General features: G+C 41.6%; 1 protein-coding gene across 1 annotated transcript in view; it reads right to left on the bottom strand.

Moving 5' to 3' along the window:
- Nucleotides 1-23,169, bottom strand: part of CCZ1 (CCZ1 homolog, vacuolar protein trafficking and biogenesis associated) — a 36,187-nt gene extending 13,018 nt beyond the window's left edge. The window contains exons 1-11 of the mRNA XM_084642268.1: nucleotides 22,946-23,169; nucleotides 20,371-20,468; nucleotides 20,187-20,280; nucleotides 20,017-20,094; nucleotides 18,744-18,791; nucleotides 18,170-18,253; nucleotides 15,697-15,872; nucleotides 11,503-11,584; nucleotides 7,132-7,193; nucleotides 5,750-5,861; nucleotides 138-171 (exon numbers count right to left, since the gene is read on the bottom strand). Of these exons, the coding sequence (XP_084498394.1) occupies nucleotides 138-171; nucleotides 5,750-5,861; nucleotides 7,132-7,193; nucleotides 11,503-11,584; nucleotides 15,697-15,872; nucleotides 18,170-18,253; nucleotides 18,744-18,791; nucleotides 20,017-20,094; nucleotides 20,187-20,280; nucleotides 20,371-20,468; nucleotides 22,946-23,047 (970 nt within the window). The 5' untranslated portion in view covers nucleotides 23,048-23,169. The remainder of the gene's footprint in view (nucleotides 1-137; nucleotides 172-5,749; nucleotides 5,862-7,131; nucleotides 7,194-11,502; nucleotides 11,585-15,696; nucleotides 15,873-18,169; nucleotides 18,254-18,743; nucleotides 18,792-20,016; nucleotides 20,095-20,186; nucleotides 20,281-20,370; nucleotides 20,469-22,945) is intronic.
- Between the last annotated feature and the right edge of the window lie 875 nt (nucleotides 23,170-24,044).

Below are 24,044 nucleotides of genomic sequence, written 5' to 3'. Positions count from 1 at the left end.
GAATATTTTGCAACAGCAAAATCAGGCTAGATTTATGTTTGATAATGTTTTGGTAAGGAGATAGTACAGAAAAAGTTGTCAAAAGAAAAGAATTTAATCTCCATGGTTTATTTCAAATCATACAAATATATACCTACCATCAATCATAAAACAGACAGCTGCACTCATGGCCTGAAACAAACCAAAACAAAAACAATTACAAAATAAATTTTCTTCCCTCAACTTCACCAATACATTCACTGTAGAAGTCATTTATTGTATACCAGTTAAATTTTGAAAATGCCTTAATTCACAGTAAAGCTAGCATGTTAACAGTAAAACCTTTGCTCCCATGAGCCTATATATGATACCCAATTTTCCATATTACATCAGTCCTACACAAGGTTTTTAAATCAGCTATTCATGGGGGCTTTGAGAAGTACTGTGCTACTCTGCAGGAATTTAAATGTAACCTGGCTAGGGCATTGCCTACACACAAAATTTGCACTTAGCCCTGGTCTACACTAGGACTTTAGGTCGAATTTAGCAGCATTAAATCAATGTAAACCTGCACCTATCCACACGATGAAGCCCTTTATTTCGACTTAAAGGGCTCTTAAAATCAATTTCCTTACTCCACCCCGACAAGTGGATTAGTGCTTAAATCGGCCTTGCCGGCTCGAATTTGGGGTACTGTGGACACAATTCGACGGTATTGGCCTCCGGGAGCTATCCCAGAGTGCTCCATTGTGACCGCTCTGGACAGCATCTCAACTCAGATGCACTGGCCAGGTAGACAGGAAAAGAACCGCGAACTTTTGAATCTCATTTCCTGTTTGGCCAGCGTGGCAAGCTGCAGGTGACCATGCAGAGCTCATCAGCAGAGGTGACCATGATGGAGTCCCAGAATCTCAAAAGAGCTCCAGCATGGACCGAACGGGAGGTACGGGATCTGATCGCTGTATGGGGAGAGGAATCTGTGCTATCAGAACTCTGTTCCAGTTTTCGAAATGCCAAAACCTTTGTGAAAATCTCCCAGGGCACGAAGGACAGAGGCCATAACAGGGACCCGAAGCAGTGCCGCGTGAAACTGAAGGAGCTGAGGCAAGCCTACCAGAAAACCAGAGAGACGAACGGCCGTTCCGGGTCAGAGCCCCAAACATGCCGTTTCTATGATGAGCTGCATGCCATTTTAGGGGGTTCAGCCACCACTACCCCAGCCGTGTTGTTTGACTCCTTCAATGGAGATGGAGGCAATACGGAAGCAGGTTTTGGGGACGAAGAAGATGATGATGATGATGAGGTTGTAGATAGCTTACAGCAAGCAAGCGGAGAAACCGGTTTTCCCGACAGCCAGGAACTGTTTCTCACCCTGGACCTGGAGCCAGTACCCCCTAAAGCCACCCAAAGCTGCCTCCTGGACCCAGCAGGCGGAGTAAGGGACCTCCAGTATTTTATCTTTTAAAATACTATACATGGTTTAAAAGCAAGCATGTGAAAGGATTACTTTGCCCTGGCATTCGCGGCTCTCCTTGATGTACTCCCAAAGCCTTTGCAAAAGGTTTCTGGGGAGGGCAGCCTTATTGCGTCCTTCATGGTAGGACACTTTACCACTCCAGGCCAGTAACATGTACTCGGGAATCATTGTACAACAAAGCATTGCAGTGTATGTTTGCTGGCGTTCAAACAACATCCGTTCTTTATCTCTCTGTGTTATCCTCAGGAGAGTGAGATATAATTCATGGTCACCTGGTTGAAATAGAGTGCTTTTCTTCAGGGGACACTCAGAGGAGCCCATTCCTGCTGGGCTGTTTGCCTGTGGCTAAACAGAAATGTTCCCCGCTGTTAGCCAAAGGGAGGGGGGAGGGTTGAGGGGGTAGCCACGCGGTGGGGGGAGGCAAAATGCGACCTTGTAATGAAAGCACATGTGCTATGTATGTAATGTTAACAGCAAGGTTTACCCTGAAAGAGTGTAGCCACTGTTTTATAAAATGTGTCTTTTTAAATACTGCTGTCCCTTTTTTTTTTCTCCACCAGCTGCATGTGTTTCAATGATCACAGGATCTTCTCCTTCCCAGAGGCTAGTGAAGCTTAGAAAGAAAAAAAAAACGCACTTGAGATGAAATGTTCTCCGAGCTCATGCTGTCCTCCCACACTGACAGAGCACAGACGAATGTGTGGAGGCAAATAATGTCAGAGTGCAGGAAAGCACAAAATGACCGGGAGGAGAGGTGGAGGGCTGAAGAGAGTAAGTGGCGGGCTGAAGACAGGACTGAAGCTCAAATGTGGCGGCAGTGTGTCGAGAGGAGGCAGGATTCAATGCTGAGGCTGCTGGAGGACCAAATCAGTATGCTCCAGTGTATGGCTGAGCTGCAGCAAAGGCAGCTGGAGCACAGACTGCCACTACAGCCCCTGTGTAACCAACCACCCTCCTCCCCAAGTTCCATAGCCTCCACACCCAGACACCCAAGAATGTGGTGGGGGGGCCACCGGCCAACCAGCCACTCCGCCACAGAGGATTGCCCAAAAAAAAGAAGGCTGTCACTCAATAAATTTTAAAGTTGTAAACTTTTAAAGTGCTGTGTGGCATTTTCCTTCCCTCCTCCACCACCCCTCCTGGACTACCTTGGTAGTCATCCCCCTATTTGTGTGATGAATGAATAAAGAATGCATGAATGTGAAGCAACAATGACTTTATTGCCTCTGCAAGCGGTGATCGAAGGGAGGAGGGGAGGGTGGTTAGCTTACAGGGAAGTAGAGTGAACCAAGGGGCGAGGGGTTTCATCAAGGAGAAACAAACAGAACTTTCACACCGTAGCCTGGCCAGTCATGAAACTGGTTTTCAAAGCTTCTCTGATGCGTACCGCGCCCTCCTGTGCTCTTCTAACCGCCCTGGTGTCTGGCTGTGCGTAACCAGCAGCCAGGCGATTTGCCTCAACCTCCCACCCCGCCATAAATGTCTCCCCCTTACTCTCACAGATATTGTGGAGCACACAGCAAGCAGTAATAACAGTGGGAATATTGGTTTCGCTGAGGTCTAACCAAGTCAGTAAACTGCGCCAGCGTGCCTTTAAACGTCCAAATGCACATTCTACCACCATTCTGCACTTGCTCAGCCTGTAGTTGAACAGCTCCTGACTACTGTCCAGGCTGCCTGTGTACGGCTTCATGAGCCATGGCATTAAGGGGTAGGCTGGGTCCCCAAGGATACATATAGGCATGTCAACATCCCCAACAGTTATTTTCTGGTCTGGGAATAAAGTCCCTTCCTGCAGCTTTTGAAACAGACCAGAGTTCCTGAAGATGCGAGCGTCATGTACCTTTCCTGGCCATCCCACATTGATGTTGGTGAAACGTCCCTTGTGATCCACCAGAGCTTGCAGCACTATTGAAAAGTACCCCTTGCGGTTTATGTACTCGGCGGCTTGGTGCTCCGGTGCCAAGATAAGGATATGGGTTCCGTCTATGGCCCCACCACAGTTAGGGAATCCCATTGCAGCAAAGCCATCCACTATGACCTGCACATTTCCCAGGGTCACTACCCTTGATATCAGCAGATCTTTGATTGTGTGGGCTACTTGCATCACAGCAGCCCCAACAGTAGATTTGCCCACTCCAAATTGATTCCCAACTGACCGGTAGCTGTCTGGCGTTGCAAGCTTCCACAGGGCTATTGCCACTCGCTTCTCAATTGTGAGGGCTGCTCTCATCTTGGTATTCATGCGCCTCAGGGCAGGGGTAAGCAAGTCACAAAATTCCATGAAAGTGCCCTTACGCATGCGAAAGTTTCGCAGCCACTGGGAATCGTCCCAGACCTGCAACACTATGCGGTCCCACCAGTCTGTGCTTGTTTCCCGAGCCCAGAATCGGCGTTCCACAGCAGAACCTGCCCCATTAGCACCATGATGCATGCATTGGCAGGGTCCATGCTTTCAGAGAAATCTGTGTCCATGTCCTGATCACTCACGTGACCGCGCTGACGTTGCCTCCTCGCCTGGTATCGCTTTGCCAGGTTCTGGTGCTGCATATACTGCTGGATAATGCGTGTGGTGTTTAATGTGCTCCTAATTACCTAAGTGAGCTGAGCGGCCTCCATGCTTGCCTTGGTATGGCGTCCGCACAGAAAAAAGGTGCGGAACGATTGTCTGCCGTTGCTCTGACGGAGGGAGGGGCGACTGACGACACAGCTTACAGGGTTGGCTTCAGGGAGCTAAAATCAACAAAGGGGGTGGCTTTACATGAAGGAGTATTTCAGGCAGGACTTCACGGAGGGTTCCAATAAGAAATGGTGAACCTAAGTTATTGTTCTTATTGGAACAAGGAGGTTAGCCTGGCCTCTGATTGATACATGGCTAGATTTACCTCGCTGCACCTTCTCTGTGAGTGACTGCAGTGTGACCTAGAGGAATGAGTCCCCTAGACAGAGGAGGGGGGGAAGCAAATGAGTACAAAACCAATCTGGTCTATTTCTTGTTTTGATCCACTCCATCTATCTTTTACAACTTTGGCTGGCAGCAGACGGTGCAGAAGGACTGCATGCCATCCACATCTCATGGCTGCTCGGCAGAAGATAGTACAGTACAACTGCTAGCCATCCTCATCTCTTGCCTGCCCGGCAGAAGATGTTACAGTACGACTGCTAGTAATCCATATCGCCTGCCTGCTCACCATAAGACGGTTCAATAGGACTGACTGCAGGACTAAAGAGAATGACCTGGTCAAGTCACTCCAAATTTAGTCCCTGCGCCCATGTCTGCCCAGGCGCTCCCAGCCGACGTGGCCAGGAGCACCTCGGACACGACGAGGACGGCTACCAGTCGTATTGCACCATCTGCTGCCAGAAGGCAATGGGTTGCTGCTACTGTGTAGCAATGCCGTACCGCGTCTGCCAGCACCCAAGAGACATACGGTGACGGTTACCTGAGCGGGCTCCATGCTTGCCGTGGTATGGCGTCTGCACAGGTAACTCAGGAAAAAAGGAGCGAAACGATTGTCTGCCCTTGTTTTCACGGAGGGAGAGAGGGAAGGGGGGCCTGACGATATGTACCCAGAACCACCCGCGACAATGTTTTAGTCCCATCAGGCATTGGGATCTCAACCCAGAATTCCAATGGGCAGCGGAGCTGCGGGAACTGTGGGATAGCTATCCACAGTGCAACGCTCCGGATGTTGACTCTAGCCTCGGTACTGTGGAAGCACTCTGCCGAGTTAATGCACTTAGAGCATTTTCTGTGGGGACACACACACTTGAATATATAAAACCGATTTCTAAAAAAACGACTTCTATAAATTCGACCTTATTCCGTAGTGTAGACATACTAAATCTTTAAAGTAAAATCAGTTTTAAAATCCATTTAGTTAAACCAGTTCTAACCCACATGTAAACCTTTTTATAACACAAATATAACCTTTTTAGCTTAGGGTTGGCACTAGCCAGAAACCAGGGTAAGGAGCTCTGAGAAAATATTACACCTGGCTAGCATATTTTGCTTTCTGAGTTCACTGCTGGTAAAGCAACATGGAAGGAATACAGACAGACTTTTGCCAAGTTTGCATCATTTGGATTAAACCAAAGCCTCCAAAAGACACCCAGAGAATTCAGAAAAAAGAATATTTGAAGTTTTAAGTTTGAACCTTCAGACAGCTCCCTCTCTCACTGTTCTAAGCTGGTCGTGCCATATGCACCTTCCTGCATGGATTCAGAAATAAAACAGCAGTGTTTTCCTCCTGGCTGGATTCACAATACACTGGAATAGAGAGAGTTTGGTACCTTATAAACAATTAAATGAAGTTCTTCATAAGTGCCATCTGTGTTTACAAATATTTTGGGGAATCTGCATTTTGCTTCTGGATCATTAAGATTTAAAGGTCCAGTAAGAAACCTAAAAACCAGAATTAAACAGGACAGATATAATTCATTTTTATATTCAATAAAAACAATTTATGAGCACATGAACAATTTTTTAAAACAACTTTTTAAATACATGCATACATTTGAACACAAAGAATTTCTGTCTACCCAGTTACTTATATAACTCCCTGTCACCGTAGGATCTGAACATGTGTCCATGTCAAATTAGTAATTTCAAATTAACTGAAAGACTTAGGTCCCAACTTCAAAGAGACTACTCATGTTTAAAATTAAGCATGTGAGTAAGAATTTGAATGATCAGGGCCTTAGTCTAGAGTAAACTTTGTGAGAATGCACAGAAAGAGGGTTCTTTTAGATCAAGATAAACAGAATGTTGTGGTTCAAGACTGAGTTGCAAGTGATCAGTGGCCTTTCAACAGCCTTTTCTTGATCAAGGGTGACTACTGTTCAGGGAAGCAACAGTATTTACCAACAGGCCCTCAAAAAAAACCTCAAAAGACTTAGTATGTTAGCATCAAAATAATTTGGAGCTAGGGAAATAAAGATAAAAAATACGTAGATGATCAGGGAAACCCAATAAATTCTCCAGGAGCTTTTAAAAGGAATACCCTATCAGTGATGACTACAGAATGTACTCTCTGGTACATCTCACTCTTCTGCTCCCTAACAATATATACAAATGTGAAAAACATCAGAATTTTGCAAGACTGAAGTGAGCTAGAACCCACCCTGATTTTACGCTCACGCTGAAGAAGTGGAAAACACTAAACCGGGGTTTTTATTAAAGAAAGCAACATTTTGTGCTCTGGAAACAGGGGGCCAAGAAGGACCCAACCCTTTATTCAGAATAAGGTCACACACTGGCCAAATGCAAAAAGTCTCTCACTGATGCACTTAATATATAGGCCATTGTGATACGCAAGTCACTGGACAGACCATTGTTTTGCTCCTGTATGACAAATCTTATTGCTTGGGGAAAAGGAATTGGAGAAATACTAAAATTCTTTCTGTACAACATGCTAAGAACAGCAAGAAGGAAATAGGTATGCAGTAGATCTAAAGCAGGTTCTTCACATCATAGGCCAAAAATCTACATGGATTTATCCTCTGTGCAACCCCACTGAAGCCTATGGGATTATCTGGGTGTAGAAATTAGTCCCAGGAATTCATTTACACTCCTACCTAAACAAACCATTCAGTTTTTATTCTGTGCACCAAGAGCCTAGCTTTCCTTCTGAAGGGAAGAAACAGTATAGCGTATGACAGATGATAAGAACTACCTTCCATAGTGTTGTAGGTTTCCTGGCATTTCTGCACGTATTGGGGAATCTCTTCCTGCTAACTGAAAACAAACAGGAAACAAACAGTTTGGGACATTTCTTTCCATTTCTCTTTGTTCTGCAGTAGCTAAAGAAACTGTCCACAATTGACAGACTGCAGACTATACCTCTCTTGCTAGGAAATACACCATTAATGCATAATGGATGGAATAAGAATAAATGACAACAATATTTAGAAAATTGGGCATTTTGGTTTTACATTTATTAATCTGAAAAAAGTTCCATGAGTTAAGTTTTAACTTTGATATATAGCTCTTTTAATGTAATTTTATGGCTCCTGTCATCATGGTATCTGAGCAAACTCTAATGAACTTATCCTCACACCACCATTGTCAGGTTGATAAGCATTTTCATTGTGCAGGTGGGAAACTGAGGCAGAAGAAGATTAAGTGAGTTGTTCATGGTCACACAAGAAGTCTGTGGAACAGCCAGAAACTGAACCCACACTTCCTAGGTCCTAGTCTAGTGCCATAACTACAAGACCATCCTTGCTTCCTCATTAATATCCTAACATTTCTTATATTAACCGCAGCACAGGCTACATCTCACACTGGTAAAGCTGTGCACGGTTGAACTGCATTTTATCTAGGTAATACATTGGTCACTAGCCAACCATCCTAACTAAAGCTCTTAAAGGAAACCCTCAAATGATATCAAAACTTCAATTTTAATACAGATGTGGTTTTAATATAGCTGTAGTTCAACATCCACATAATGTTTATTCATCTCTAATTTTCAGTTGTTGAATATTCTACATTATTTTCCTATTTGTTGTTTATAGTCAAGTCTACATATTTGCAACATTTTTGTTGCCTGCAGGGGAGTTGGCTCCCTTTTGGGGTACCTGTTGTAACCTGCTGCATAATTTGAATCCTTACTGCTTTCTAACATTCAGGTTTTCTACTGCTAAGGGAATACTGTTCCTTTTCCACTTGTGAACACCAACAGTGACATCCAAGGCCCAGTTAAGCAGCCTTTCTGAAACTCCCTTGGGAAAGTACTGGGGTATCCCAGCTCCCGCTTTCTTAATATGATGCCAGTAGTGCAGACTCACAAGGAACCTAAATAAAGCAGAATCCGTAGTTTTCTGAAACATTCACTTCTGTAATTTCTAAAACCTTACAAGAGCTCCTTTAATTCAGTTATGGGAGGAAAGATGGTCTTGTGGGGAAGGTACAAGAACTGGAGTCTGGAGACCTGTGTGCTAGCATGGCCCTGCCACAGGCTTTGGGCAAGGTTCTACTAAAGTCAATTAATATTTGTGCAGTGTATTGAGCCTAGGTGGCTATATATTTTTCATGTTATACAAAATGTAAAGTATTATTTAAATTATAGTCTCTTCACTATACCCTGTCGATGTACCCATATAAGTACATATTACTTTTTTGTATATAACCATTACGCCTATTAAAATCTCAGAGGTGGCTGAAAACAATAGCATCAGATTAATCTGTAGCAGCATTAACTCTAAGTGCATGTTATTTGCTAATAACTCCACATGAAAATTATGCTCAATAACATGCTGTTCTCACATATAATTGCAGTATGCAAAAAAAGATCAGTAGAAAAGCAAATTATTTAAGTCCCATTAGCCATTGTTAATAAGGATTTACTTTATTTGTTTATATTAGAGTGAATTTAGTCCTCATAAAAAGGAGAGAGATAATTATGGAGCATGCAGGTCGGTGTTGTGCAATCCTTGCACAGCAGTACCTTGCACAGCTCATGGGCCATCAGCAGGTCGCACATAAGTGTGGTGGTTTTACCATGTGTATGAACAGATGTTCAAGACCATCGAATTCATTTGACAAAACTGGCCACCTTTCCCTGCCCCTTCTCGGGGAGAGAAATGAACAACTCATTCACAGTTAGCTGAAGTCCAAGCAAAATAAGAAATCTTTGCAGATTTGTTTTGTGCATCCCACTGAAACTTAAATATCACGCAAAGTATGAAGACTACACATAGTATATTTAAAGTTACTGCATGAAAATCTGTTTAAGATAAACGACATACTGTACTAACTGATCATTTATAAATGATTTGGGACTGTTCCTCCTTTCACTGGATGCAGTGGGAGTATAACTTGGCCCATAAAGAAAACACATTTTAAGCGCAAAGAGGCAGAGTTAAGGCTGACCTTTCAAATGTATTGGAAAATTTTAATATAATTTTTCATCCTCTAATTAATCAAAATCAAGTGAATGGATTTCACTAAAATGTTAAAACAAATCATCTTAATGGCAAAGATGGAAAACTCTATCCCCAAAGATGAATGTTTTGGAAAATTACAAGTGTGTGGAAACAAGGGGATTACAGAATGGAGATGGTTTTGCAAAACTGGAGACACAGCAATTACTAGCAGCAACTCGTACTGTAACAGTACAAAAGGAGTATTTTCTGCTCTCTATATATAGAAAATTCAAATCTGATTAGTTTAATGGTTTTTTAATTCAGGTGGTAGTTGTAAAAACATGACGACCCAGCAGAATGATTTACAAATGAAAATCAAGAAGATTGATTTCCACTTGGCAGACAATGTGAGCTGCTGTTCAGAAACTGTTCTGCTGTAAGGAATCTACAGACTTGCATTGTCTGTTTGGATATTTTCTCAATGCATATAACACCTAGGCACATATACAATTTTATAAACACAGATAATTTTTGTTGCATAGAAATATTGAACGTCAGCAAACCTGGACAAAGGGGAGAAGCAAGTCCAAGATCAAGGACACTTCACTGAAAACACCAGTACCTTCTTATCAAAAGCAGGGGACTGTTAGAACAAATGCATCTGTTAATCGTAACTGAGATGACATCCTATAAGAAGAAAGGCAGTTCTTCTGCCTTTCTTCTTTCTTTTAAGAGGGAGCCAGGTCTCAAACTAATAGTTAGAGTTTCATAGTAGCCAATTGGAAACTATTGTATACTACAGAGCATGAGCAATTCCCTGTAGGATACTACCTATTAAGCAGGGAGCCAAACTCTGCGTTAGCTGAAGTTTCTAAACGGTCTTCAGACACAGCCATGCTGGAGGTGACAAAGGCTTGGATCACTGGCAGCTGTCATGTGCTGCTCTCTATTTTGCTCGTTAACAATGCCTCTGTTCAGACCTATTCTAAAAAAGTAAAAGCTGATTTGTTTACTGTATTTTTGCTATTAACCAATTATCACGACTAGATTTAGAACTGAACTTGATTTAATTTAGTGCCTTTTATACTCCATCTATACTAAAGCACTTTACTAGAAAGCAATTAAATACTTGGGAGTGCATCAATGGGATAGGCAAATATACCATATATTTATATACACACACACACACTCCATCACAGCTCACACTCTTGGCATGAACTTTACTGAGAAAGGGAATGTGAGCAAGGATCACAATCTCATCGCAGCACTTTGAATTTCCATAGCACCATCCATTTTAAGAGCTAGAACACTATGCAAATATTAATGGATTAAGCTTTCCAACAACTATACAGTAAATATCACCTTCTTTATCTGATGGACAGGAACACCAAGACACAGAGGTGGTATGAGTTACTCAATGTCACACAGGAAGCGAACTCAGATTTTCTGAGCCCAAGCTCTGCACTTTAACTTTTTTTTTTTTTTTTTTTTTTAAAAAAAGGGAGGTTTGTGAGCTCTTTAACATTCACCTGGCCAGTCACCAAAAATGGCAAAATTAAGGCCTCATATAAAAGAAGTTTATATGGATACAGTACTGCATTATATTAGTTCACTGTATGGTTAGCATTTGATATGATCCCAAGCTTTGGTATAGGATTAGAATCCACGATGTTCTGGCTTGGAAGTTAGAGTGTTACCAACTGAACTGTACTGACAGTTCTATGACAATATTTATTCAGATTTAAATAGACATACCTAAAGAACTACCTATCCTGGACTCGAAGTACACTTACCATCTGCTAAATATATATTACAAAACCATTAGAGAACCTGAGCAGCAGCAGACCTCCACTGGCTACATGCAACCACTAGGCAGAGTCATAACAAAACAAATCAATATATCACTACATCTTCAAATTACAAAAAAAAGCACTCCCAAAAAATACCTGCTCAAAAAGTAAGACTTTGTAGTGTGCCCTAAAGGCCAATCAATTTGGGCTTTTTTTGGACTGGAATGTATGCATAAAGAATTAATTCCTAAGTTGGAGAACCCACTTTCAGAAACTTCCCCTCTTCTATATCAAAGGAGCTCCAGCTCAAGTACTTATTGCTATAGTGTATACGGTACAAGAAATCTGTGCAAAGTATATGTGCTGTTAAAAAAAAACACACATCCATACCTCTGGCTCTATGTGCCTTGGAAAGAGCGATGTTGTGAGATATTTGTATAAAATTCTCATGTCATCTTGTTCTAATCCACTCCTGGAATGAGAGAGGGGGAAAAAAAAAAGTTAGAATGTAGATCGCAAAGCAGGAAAAACAATTTCTCTAATGGCCTTCCTTCATGGCCAACACCTTTCTAACCAAGAGCTGGACAGGCCACAATTTAGAGCTTCCTGGGAGAATTAACTCAGTTCTCTTACATGACAATACACCAATTTCTTTTGTACAGACAGTCCCAGTATATGTTTAATTTTTAATAGAATGCTCATTCCCCTACAATACTAATAACATATCCAAGTTAACAAAGAGATAAAATCATGAGCTATAAAAAGGCTTTTCCTAATTTATGAATCCATATTTGATTTCACAAGCAAATTATGTGCATTAAATACTGGTATCTAGACAAATATAGGAAGACTATGATTTTTTAAAATAATAGTTTATAAATTATTTCTCACCTAAACATTGTGCACATTCTCTCCTCACTTCTTAAGAGCCTTTGAATAGGAAAACCTTGCCTAGCTACTCTTAAGTGATATAGTATGCTAAAAGCAGGTATACCATGTCAATAAACACCCTAAAATCAAAAACAGCTGAAGAGGAGTTGTCCATTTTAAATTACATTGATGTAGCAAACTCCATAAACTTCTTTGTTTCCGTTAAAAATGCAATCCGTTGTAATATTTTCTGCAAATGAAATCAGGATGGATCAAAAATAGTTCTGATTAGCTGAAAATGTACTGCTGTTCAATATTACTTTTTGGTTGTATATAACTTGCTTGTAAAATCAAATATGGATTCGTAAATTGTCTTTAGTTTTAAAAAGTATTTTTAAAAGCTGCTAATTGTGTTAACGATGTGAATAATTACTAAGAACCCTAATGATTAATAAGATTCAATACAAAATAATTCAGACATTATGGTAATTCTGGTAGTATCTTGTTCAGACTAGGTCCTTTTCCCCATTATATGTTTCACTTTTGATATGGAACTTATCAGTTTCAAATCTTCAGCAATTATTAACTTAGTATATTGGTTCACACTATTAGAAAGAAACCATCCATTAGAAATTGATAGTCAGCTCTGTTTTTTGTAACAAACACACACATCACATTAAGAGCATGTGGCCAAATTTTGCTCTGATTTACAACTCCACAGAAGTCAGAAGGGATCTACAAATTGTGAGTCAGCTCAGAATATGGCCCCACGCAGTTTAACATAATGAGTGTATTTATGTCGAATACTAATGTCAGATTATCACATTTATGAGGTTTATGAATTACTTCTCAAAACTTTCCTTCCCTTCATTTAAAACCGGTGTGCTAAAAGTCCAGTTGCTGCACCATCTGGCTCTGCGCAGCTCCCGAAAGCGGCTGGCATGTCCCTCTGGCTCCTAGGCGCAGGGATGGCCAAGGAAACTCCACGTGCTGTCCCTGCCTGCAGTGCAGGCGCCTCCCTGAGCACCAGCTCTGCAGCTCCCATTGGCCAGGAACTGCGGGCAATGGGAGCTGCAGGGACGGCACCTGCGGATGGTGGCAGTGTACAAAGCCCCCTGGTCCTGGCCGCTCCTGCGCCTAGGAGCCAGAGGAATATGCCAGCTGCTTCTGGAAACCGCTTAAGGGAAGTGCCATCCAGAGCCTGCACCCCACACCATCTCCTGCACCCCAACCCCCTGCCCTGAGCCCCCTCCCACACTTTGAACACCTCGGCTCCAGCCTGGAGCCCCCTCTGGTACCCCAAACCCCAGAGCCTGCAACCCCAGCCGGAGCCCTCACCCCCCCACACACACACTCCAACCCCTGCTCCAGCCCAAGCCCCCTCCCACACCCTGAACTCTTCATTTCTGCCCCACCCCAGAGCCCGCACCCTCAGCCCAGAGAAGGTACCCCCTTCTACACCCCAACCCCCTGCCCCACTCTGAAGCCCTCGGCCCCACCTCCCATCCTGGAGCCCCTTCTGCATCCCTCATCCTCTACCCCAGCCCAGCCCCAGAGCCTGCATCCTCCAGCCCCTCCAGCACGCCAACCCCTTGCCCCAGCCTGGTGAAAATGAGTGAGTGAGAGCGAGGGAGAGCAAGCAACTGAGGGAAAGGAATGGAGTGAGCAGGGACGGGGCCCCAGAGAAAGGGCAAGGCAGGGGCGTTCAGTTTTCTGCAATCAGAAAGTTGGCAACCCTACATGTTGTGTGCTTAAGGTTTCTGCATTAGTGAACTATGCAACATCTGTTTCAACTGCAGTCAACATCCTCACTGCAGACGCTGACTGTAAGGTAACAGACCAAAAATTCTCTGGTGTTGACTACCATCACCTCCCATTGATTCAGCCACTCAGCTGGACCAGGCCCCAGGATTTAAGCCCATCATTACTGATTGAAATCATTATGGCTTAGATGAAATGACTATAAGGTACTGTTAAAAGGGATGACACATTATTTATACATTGTATGTGGATGCAAATTTTAACTGGTCATTCCAATCTATGAGAAAGATCCTCCTTTTTCAGGAAAGATTGCGTGGGCCTTAAATATTTAAGAAAAAAAGGGAAACCATTTAAAATATTAATTCCATGTCTCTTCACTTATCAACTGTAATCTCCAGCATCCGTAAAGCAACTCAGCTTCTCTTTCCTGTTGACACTCAAATTGTGCACTGTGACATTCTTGACAAGTGAATAAATGCAAATATTTAACCATCACTGATTATTTTTTTAAGACTTCTGTAACTTTCTTGGAGAAAAAAAAGAAAAAAGAAAGTATGCCTACAAAGTTACACAGTGAGCTTGAACTGTGTTAAAACTGCATCTCTGTCTCAATAATTCTGTAGAAAACATTGCTTGACAAGAAAAACTTGTTTGTCCTCTCCAAATATGTTCACACTGTTTGAGTAATTGCCACAGTTTTTATTCTCCAGATCACATTGTAAGTGAAAGACCTTTCCATGGGTGGCCAGCTCTTCCAATTTCAATGTGTATGTTTCTCAAAATGGAAACTATCCACAACTACTAGGAAAGGTTCTATACTCAACTGTTCTATATTCATAGATTCTAAGACCAGAAGGGATCATTGTGATCATTTAACACAATAGCACAGGCCACATAACTTCCCCAGAATTATTCCTAGAGCTGTTCTTTTAGAAAAACATCCAATCTTGATTTAAAAATTGACAGTGATAGAGAATCCACCATGAACCTTTGTAAACTGTTCCACCAATTAATTACTCTCACCATTAAAAATGTATGTCTTATTTCCAATCTGAATTTGTTTAGCTTCAATTTCCAGAGACTGGATTGTGTTATACCTTTGTCGGCTAGATGAAGAGCCCATTATTAAATATTTGCTCCATATTTAGATACTAATAAACTAATCAAGTCACCTGTTACCTTCTCTTTGCTAAGCTAAATAGGCTGAGCTCCTTGAGTCTATCACTATAAGGCATGTTTTTTAATTCTTTAATCATTCTCATGGTTCTTCTCTGAATCCTCTCCATCAGTATCCTTCTTGAATTGTGTACCTCAGAACTGGACACAGTATTCCAGCAGCAGACACACTAGTGTCAAATATAGAGGTAAAATAACCTCTCTACACCTACTCAAGATTCCCCTGTTTATGCATCCCAGCTTCCATTAGCTCTTTAGGTTACAACATCACACTGGAAGCTCGTATTCAGCTGATTACCTTGCACAACCCTCAAATCTTTTTCAGAGTCACTGCTTCCTGGGATAGAGTTCTTCATCGTGTAAGTATGATGTGCATTCTTTGTTCCCAGATGTATACATTTACTTTTAGCTATATTAAAATGCATATTGTTTGCTTGCACCCAGTTTAGCAAGCAATCTAGATTGCTCTCAGTCAGTGACCTGTCCTCTTCATTATTTATCACTCCCACGTACGTGGAGAATCTAGTTTCATTTATCACTAGCAATCATAGTTCTATCTTTTCCCACAACATGAAAGGTCTGCCCTACAGAAGCTCCTTGGAGGCAGAGACAGTCTTTTTGGTGTGTATCTGTACAGAATCTAGCACAATGGAGTCCTGAGCCATGATGAGGTGTCCTCGGCACTCTATGAAAATACTACTAATAATAAATACAGCAATGTCATTTATTTTAAGATGCATATTATGTCCCTCCTCCACCCATTAGTCTGATACCTACCAGATGAGCTGATCATTGTAGAGAAAGGCAGTATATTTGACTATGTTTAGGCTTTCCTCCATCCTATTAATAAATGATTGGATTTTCAAATAAGTCATTTTATCCAATGGAAAGAAGCTGATTCCACAAAAAACATCCAGCAGGTCACATGACTGTAAATGCAGTGTTTGCAAGTACTGAAGGAACAAATATAAAGGAAAGGAGGGTAGTTAATGGTTTTCTGAATATTTAAAAGGTATAATAAAGCCTTTAAAATTAACATTTCAACTTAACCTTTTCTGTGTTAATTTTTGGGCACTTTTGCTCTATACCAAAACCTTAAGTGATAGCCTATATATCATACTGCAAGTTGACAATTATTTACGATGTTAGTTCACAAATCCATTTTGGGGGCATGGACAAAATAGAGCCTAGCTAAATCTCATTTATACACATTCAGCGTGATCAATGATAACTAGAATCATTAGCGAGGAGCAAAGATGTGCATAATGTCTTGCAGACAAATAAAAAGACAGGCTCCCTGCCCCAAAAAGCCAACAATCTAAGGCCCCAATCCTGTAAGTTGTTGTATGTAGTTCTCCCCTGTACCAATGTGTGGCTCCCAATTACTTCAATGGGGTTCTGTGCAGGTGCAGCGGACCACCTGCTTGGAACAACTTGTGCAAACTGAAATCTAAGTGCCTGGCCTTGAAAAGCATCAAGCAACATTTTTCCTCTTTTTGCTTAAAAATAATCCTAAAGGAATGGAAACCCTAATTTGCTGTCCACTGCAACTCCTCTACTGTATAAACATAAGAGAAACCTGCTGGAGTAAGACATATAGAAGGCTCAGAACAAAATTTATTTACTGTATGTGTTTTTGAAAATGTGGAAAAATATTGGAAGAGCTTGGTGTTGAGTGAATCTCCACTTCTTTCTTCTAGTTGTGTTGTGTGCAGGTCATACATTAGAATAATGGATTATGATATAAACCATGCAGAAATACTGGCATGCCAAGACTTGACAAGAAGTGGTTGGTTACTTTTTAAGCACTATATGCATCTTTGTTTCAGCATTTCTATTATCCATATTATTAAAAAGACAAAGTAGGGAGAAATGGTGCTGATCTAAGATCACATGAAGAAGCCAAATTAAGATTGTTCAGGGTACTTCAGAAAAGCCAGAGAACAGTGATACAAAGGTAACATGGAACCAGAGAGCATCCAACAGTACGACCAACTGCACTACAAAACAATCCACCAACATATTCCACATTAGCAGGTGAATGGATCTGATGACCATTATGTTTCTGTGATGAACTATCCCACAATGCACTTAAGCATGTTATACATTGAAGTTGATTTATTTGAAGTTCTGTGGTATAAAAACAAATATGTAAATGCATACAAAATGTCATACTTACAGAAGTGCTTTGGATATGGCACATTACATTTATCACAAGAGAAAACACACAGACTGTTCTAGTCGGCACAAAAAATTGGGTACACAGCTGAAAGTTACACACCAGTGCTCCATTTACTCACAAGGAACAAAAGATTCTATGATCCTAGAAGTTATTTCACTACCCTACCATTTCTTCTAGTTATTGATATTCAGAAGTATTATTTGGGGAAACCCTGCAGCATACACATGATGTTCTACATCACATCTAATGCTGTATTATATGAAATCCAAAAAACTACACTATAAACATTAAAGTTGAAAAATCAAATACACAAAGGTAGGGGATGCAAGAGTTATAGTTGTACATAGCCCCCCCTCTCTTCCATCCATGTGTTAAGATAGCCCTGCCCAGCATCAGGTAAGAAGTCTGTGGCAGAGCCAAACTGAAAACTGCTCTCCTTAGTCCTGGTCCAGTGCCTTAAATTGAAGGGAATATTCTGTCTCTTCTCTCCCACATTTTTTGAAAGTAATCTGAAAACAAAAATCCCATCAGTGAAATTCCATCACTGCATGTATTATCAGCAAGGTTGGAGCTAGAGGACTAACTGGTAACAGTAGTATGGTGTTCTTTTCCACATCGGGATTTGAGAGACACTTTGCCATTGTCCGACAAAACTAAGTGGATGTGATTTGCCAAAGGCTTTGTAATTATGTCATGCAAATAACTCTATTAAAGAAAAAGTTTAATCATACTTGATTATAATTAAGGTTTTAACGGTTTTCTAAACATGGATATTAAGATGATTTTATCTGTAACAGATGATCATCCTATTCTAGCCCTTCAAGCTATCACTCTGTTTATTCAAATCCCTTCTAAAGAGTCTTCCATGATGCGAGACAATAATAATATTAAACAAAACATTTTTCAAACATTCTTAGTCATTCACTCTAGTCTTCCCATTGCTGAGAGAGAGACACACACACACACACAGAGAGTAGAAGCTCTTCCGTGCAGGCACTTGTGCATTTTGTTTCCTCTTTGGTATCAAACACATTGTCTGTTCTCTAATAATAAACAGTAAGAACTTACCCGATGGAAGAATTTCTCTAATCTCTCTTTTAGAACCCTTACACCTCCATCTTCTATGGCTTTAAGGAATGTACCATTAAAAAGCTAATAGGTTAAAAAAAAAAAAAAGCAATCTTAGTTGGGCAATTGTGTAAATACAGTACAACAGTTACTCATAACTTGATTAAAATCAGAAAAATAAGAACTAAACTGCTACCCACATAATTCCTGTTTCCTCAATTCCATACAAACTCACTAACCTAGACGACGTGTAGCCTCAGCAGATTTGGGATAACCTCCTGTCAATCAAGATCTGTAACTATGTGAAGGAATTAATTTAAGTTTTCACAGAAATTGGGAATGGTTTTACTACTCCTATTACAGTGAACTCAAGAACAGCACTGAGGACCGCAAAAGCACTCTGTCATATCCTCCCCACTGCCACTACTACAACTCAGAAAGAAATGGACAGCATGGATCAGACTGGCACCCCATAAGGAGTGAGTAATTTGTTTATGCTCAGATAGTAGGGTGCAGAGGGTGGTCTATCTCCCTCTCTCAAAGGATAATCTTGTTATAAATCTATTACCCTTACCTTGTACATGCTATAGCACTGCCGTAGGACTGAACTGTAAACCTTGTCCTGTGAAACAGCCAATAATAGGTCATCATTACAAGAATAGGCACAGTTCCAAATATTATGACTGACCTACAAATGCCATGCACATTCTATATTCTGGCTTACACATGGTAGTTAAAAGAAAGACTAGAACATCTCTTACACAAATCAAAAACAAAAGCTCCTAGCAGTTACTGGCTATGGCTGAAAAAACTAACTAAAGACAGTACTCCTATTAAGTATTTTCTCAGTATACACATGAATTATTTTCTACTTCTCTTTCCTTGTAAAATGTAAACCTAACAGTATTACTATTATTAAACCATAATATGTACTGAAAAAGTAATATGACTAAAGTAACAACCTATAATTGTGATAAGTGCTGGGCACTAGCTGGTCATTAGTGAAGAGTAGTTAGCTCAAAATCAGCTTTCCCCTCACCCTGCATAGGAGTTCAGGGCAGGTGAGGAGTTAAGAGTAGGGGAGGACTCCACATCTACTCATCACTGGGCTGACATGTTGACCCAGACTAGGTTTTTAATTTGTTTTCTGGCAAGAGGAGTAAGACTGGTTTGTTTTATTGGAATGATTTCTTTAAGAACACAATGAGGAATAAAAACATGATGCACAAACTTTAAAGAACACAGGAAGCCTGAATAAACATTTTTTTAAAATTATGCCATCTGGCTAATTACTCTGCCTGCTTACAGTTAAAGTGAAATGATGATATTACAGTGCTGAAATGAAGCCTCCTGGCAGACATGATATGTTTGATTTTCCAACAAAGATGATCAATAAATAATCTTAGGATCGTAACAGAAGCGGCTATAGTTAAATGTAATAAGGAAGATTTCTTCATAAACTCTTCAAATTAAATCAATGTTGGATCATTAATTGTATTGGCCTGTTCCTTGAAATTTCAATAGATCTCTCAATTTGTTATTTTTAATGACATTTCATTACATAATTTCACTGCTGTTCTTATTGTGTGGTTCTAAATTCCTTTTTGGATATTTTTTCCTATATCTTTGTCTCTTTCTTCCCTTTTAGAGTTTGTTGCAAAATGCTCTGTTCTACTTTATTTCCAGTTTGCAGTCATATTCTTAAATCAGTTTTACAACAGCCAAATGTTATAGATATAAGCTGACCTAAAAGACACTGCTAGCTATATTTTTTTTAAAATTTACAACTAAAATATTTAATTAGAAAAGTAAAGGGAAATTAGAAAGAAAGAATAACTAAACATTACCAGTAACTCTTCTTCTCGATACTCTATGACTGGTTTTCCATCTTTGTGGTATTTTTCTATTACGGGATTCCGTACTACCTAGAAAGTGGAACAAACTGGCATCAGACAATGCAGAATGTATTTAGCAATTTTTAACATTTTAGGAAGGTATATATCATGCATATAAATACCATGACCATCCAGAAATTTTCTTCAGGTTCATTGAAGAACTGTCTATTCTTCTGAGTATGCAAAGATTTTGCAGGTTTTGATGGACTAAAGGTTCTGGAAAAATAATATATTTGGAACAAAATTTTAGGAAACATACAATTTGTTATACTGTAATAAACTATGCAAACAGTAATACTTTACTACCTTGTGAACTGTACTATAGCTTCACATAATCCAACATTTCTAATTTTTTCATTCTTTTCTACTTCATTTGGGTGATAAAAAAGAATCTTCTTTTCCTCCTACAATTTGAAATAAGAATAAAGATGACTAAATTTTAAATAGAATAGCAGAGATCCAAAATAAAGTAATTTTTCAAAATAAACTGTAGCTTCCTTAAGTTTACTTAACAGAGTTTAAAAATTCTCTTATTACCAAACAGGCTTATATAATAATAAATAAAAGTCATACACTGCACATTAACAAGGCCTGCCATCAAAAAAGATCTCAACGTTCTTTACAAATGCAGTATATTATACAAGTTACGCACAAGAATCACTTGGAATTTAGCTGAAGTGAAATGCAACTGTACAGTTGTACACAGGAACACCACATATTTAAGGCAGGAAGTCAAAAATAAGTTTGCTTCTCAATATGTATATTTAATTCACACTCACAATGAGAAGAAAATAGACCCCTTCAAACATTAAAGTTTGCCTTGTTTCTCAGAAGAAAGCTTTTTATTTTTCTCATTAGCTAGCAAAGAATTCAGGTGCACTACAAAAGTTAAGCACACTTATTTTAAATTGTTAGCCTCAGGATTCAGCAGAATTTATAAACAGAAAGCTAATACTGTGATGTTAGCCATGCAATTTGCTGTTATCTACAATTTTCGATTTTAGACATTTCAAATAAATTCTAGTAAACAAGTACATTCTAGATACATTATTTTAGAGGTGGACACTATTAAATTTAATAAAGTTAAATGCTCCACTTTTTTTGTTGTAAATATTTGGAAAAGTACATTATAACAAATCATTGCATTGACAAAAATAACCCACTACTACTAATATAGCAACTTATACCCCACAGCACTTTATAACCAATGCACAAAATATACTAAGATATTACTTCATTTACTGTTGAAGTGGAGACATGTGGCAGTTGTTTAACAGTGCACCACAATAGTTCATCAGATATAGTGATTGGGGCCATACAAGTACCTACATAGATGAAATCAGTATCCTAAATCTAACAAATGAAACTACAGGAAGATAGGTAGATAGACTACAACGTATCAGATGGCTGTTTTAAAGATAGTATGTCATCTGTATTGATCTGTGATAGCTTGGTAGATCAGTCTTCCATTACTATTGCCAGTTAACTTACTAGCTTCATCTAGCTGCTCAAATGCTCAGTATGTATATTTACATCTTGATATCAATTTGACTCACTCAGAAGTAGTACATAAACACTGTTGTTAACAGATACCTTTTGTGAAAGCAGAAAGGATTCATCATGTGCATACCTACTCTCAGGGATGTTAGTTAATGGGTTAATGTTTACAAAGCACTTTGTAAATAAAAGTGCTGTATAAACATTTAGCATTATTGTATGCACCTGGAACATCTAAGCAGATGAAAGACTTCTGAAGGATCTTTTAAAAACCCTAAAATTCTAAACCCTGATCCTGCAAGCTCAGGTGCTCAGAACAACTTCTGTGCCATGGATCCCAACTCACTTATCTGCATATGCATTTATGTGCCTGCATTTATTTTATGTTGGGAAATGTTGAGAGTTTTTTAACCTTGTTGCTGCAGGAATTTAATGGGTCAAGCAGCCTTGTTTCTAAATGCTAAAGTTTTAGCTATAGGGACCCCTCATCTTAAAATCATACTTTTCCCTGAATATTTTAATGTATTGTTAGAGTAAATACCTAAGATAACAGTAGCTGCATTTTCTCTATTTTTCAGTTTACTTTATGCTTTGAAAGGATACTTTGTGTCTAGTCAGGTTCAAGGCTGCACCTGCTTAGTCAGTTTCAGTTTCCCCTGTCTTTTGCGTGGGACTTTTACAGGGCAACAAACCAGAGGAAAAATCATTTTAAAAACAGAAGTATGTCATTGTAAAACCACAAATATTGGTAAGGTGATTCAAGGTCAGTTGTAATACTGGAAACTTTTAGCTCATACTTTTAACCTGAAAGCGTCCCTTTACAGCTTGTGAGGCACTTAAGAACAGCCCTTCTCCATGGGTGCTCCATAAGTAAGGATATTAATATTACAGGACATTTTGTTGTCCAGTGTCAAGGGATAAACAGAACGGCTGGGGCGGAAACCTGACAGCTGTATTGCACTAGCCTGTCTGCCAGTGCAAGTGTGAGAGTCAGAATATCTTTTGGTGGTGCAGCAGCGTCGCAAGGCAACATCACTGGTGTTTCACCGGGGTCCTAGAACTGCGGAAAGTGGGGCTGGGAATCACCACGTGAATGTTAGAAAGGTGAGGGAACAATGGGTGAGGGGAACCCCCCCCCCGCCGCCCCTCAGACAGACACACAGATGTGGCCCACTCCTCTCCCCTCAGACAGCCCCTCCCTACCCCATCCAGACACACAGACGTTCCCCTCCCCCCCCCGCCAAGGCAGACAACGACCTCCAGTGAAGACACCCCCACACGCTCCCTTGCAGCGATAGACCCCCCCCTTCCGATAGGCATCACCCCTCCCACGCCAGCCAGACCTGCGCGGACGCACACACCGAGCCCAGGCTGCCCCACGTACCTCTCCCTCCCTGGGCCCCAGCTTGGGGTTGTAGATGAAGAAGCTAAGCAGGGCCGGAGCGAGCTGCTTCTCCTGCCCGGCTCCCCCCGCCGCCGCCGCCATACTGGGCCCGAAGCGAGAGAGTCTGGGGCTGGCAGCCGCCACACACCATCGGGGAGCAGCCGGGGGCCCTCAGCCGGCACCAACCCCAGCCCCACACGGCACTTCCGCCTTCCCCCCTGCCCCGGAAGGGAACGGCGCCGACCCGGACCCGCTCTGTCGGCGCCCGCGGGCGGCACGGCCGGGAGCCGCCAGCGCGACCCCCTCACAGCTCCGCCGACCCCACCGCCGCCGAGCGGAGGGCACTTGCCGGAGGCCTCCCCGTTCCCGCTCCCTCCGCAACAGCCGGCGTCCCCTCGCCCCCGCCCCGGGGCTCCTCAGTGGGGACCCCGCCCAGCCCCCGCGGAAACCGAGCATCTTCCCGGGCCCCTGCGAGGGCGGGATCCCCAGCGAGCTGAAAGCGGCTCCGCGGGCAGGCTCCGTTTCCAAGGGCAGCTCAGCAGAAGCCGGCGGGTCCCAGCGGCTCCTGTTGTCTCTTTCCTGGGCTGTGAGGCCCTGACGAAGGAAACGGAGAAAGCCCGAGCTGAGCTACCTCCCTTCTGGGCCGCCCGGGAAGAGGCATATCGCTGTTGTGAAACACCGGCGGGGGGCTCGGGCACGACAGGGCGGGGGGCTGGCTAAGTACCGAGCTGGCGGGGGATGCTCCCCGGGCGGTCTCGTTTGCCTCATGCAGTGATGCTGGTCTTGAAAAGTGGCATTGCCGGGAAGAGCGATTCCCTCCCTCTCTCTGTGTGTGTGTGTGGCTTTGGTAAGGGTTGTTCAGGTGGGGGACTGGCCTGAGCAGCGCAGCTGGAGAGTGGCGTTTCGTGCTGTCGTGGGATGGTGAGGATCTCTGGGTGAGCATTTCTTCGTGGCGCTTTCAGGGATAGCAGGGATTTTGACATGTGCTTTGCGTGGACTAAGGAAGCTTAAAAACATCCAGAGCCGCACGGTCGGGTGGCTCTAGAGTCAACCCTGGTCAAGCTTTGATAAAGATAGAGGGTGAAGTCTTGGTCCCAGT

This window comes from Lepidochelys olivacea (genome assembly GCF_965140295.1).
Source record: "Lepidochelys olivacea isolate rLepOli2 genome assembly, chromosome: 10".
NCBI lineage: Eukaryota > Metazoa > Chordata > Testudines > Cheloniidae > Lepidochelys > Lepidochelys olivacea.
The sequence above is the reverse complement of the archived record's forward strand: the minus strand, read 5'-3'. Positions and strand labels throughout refer to the sequence as shown.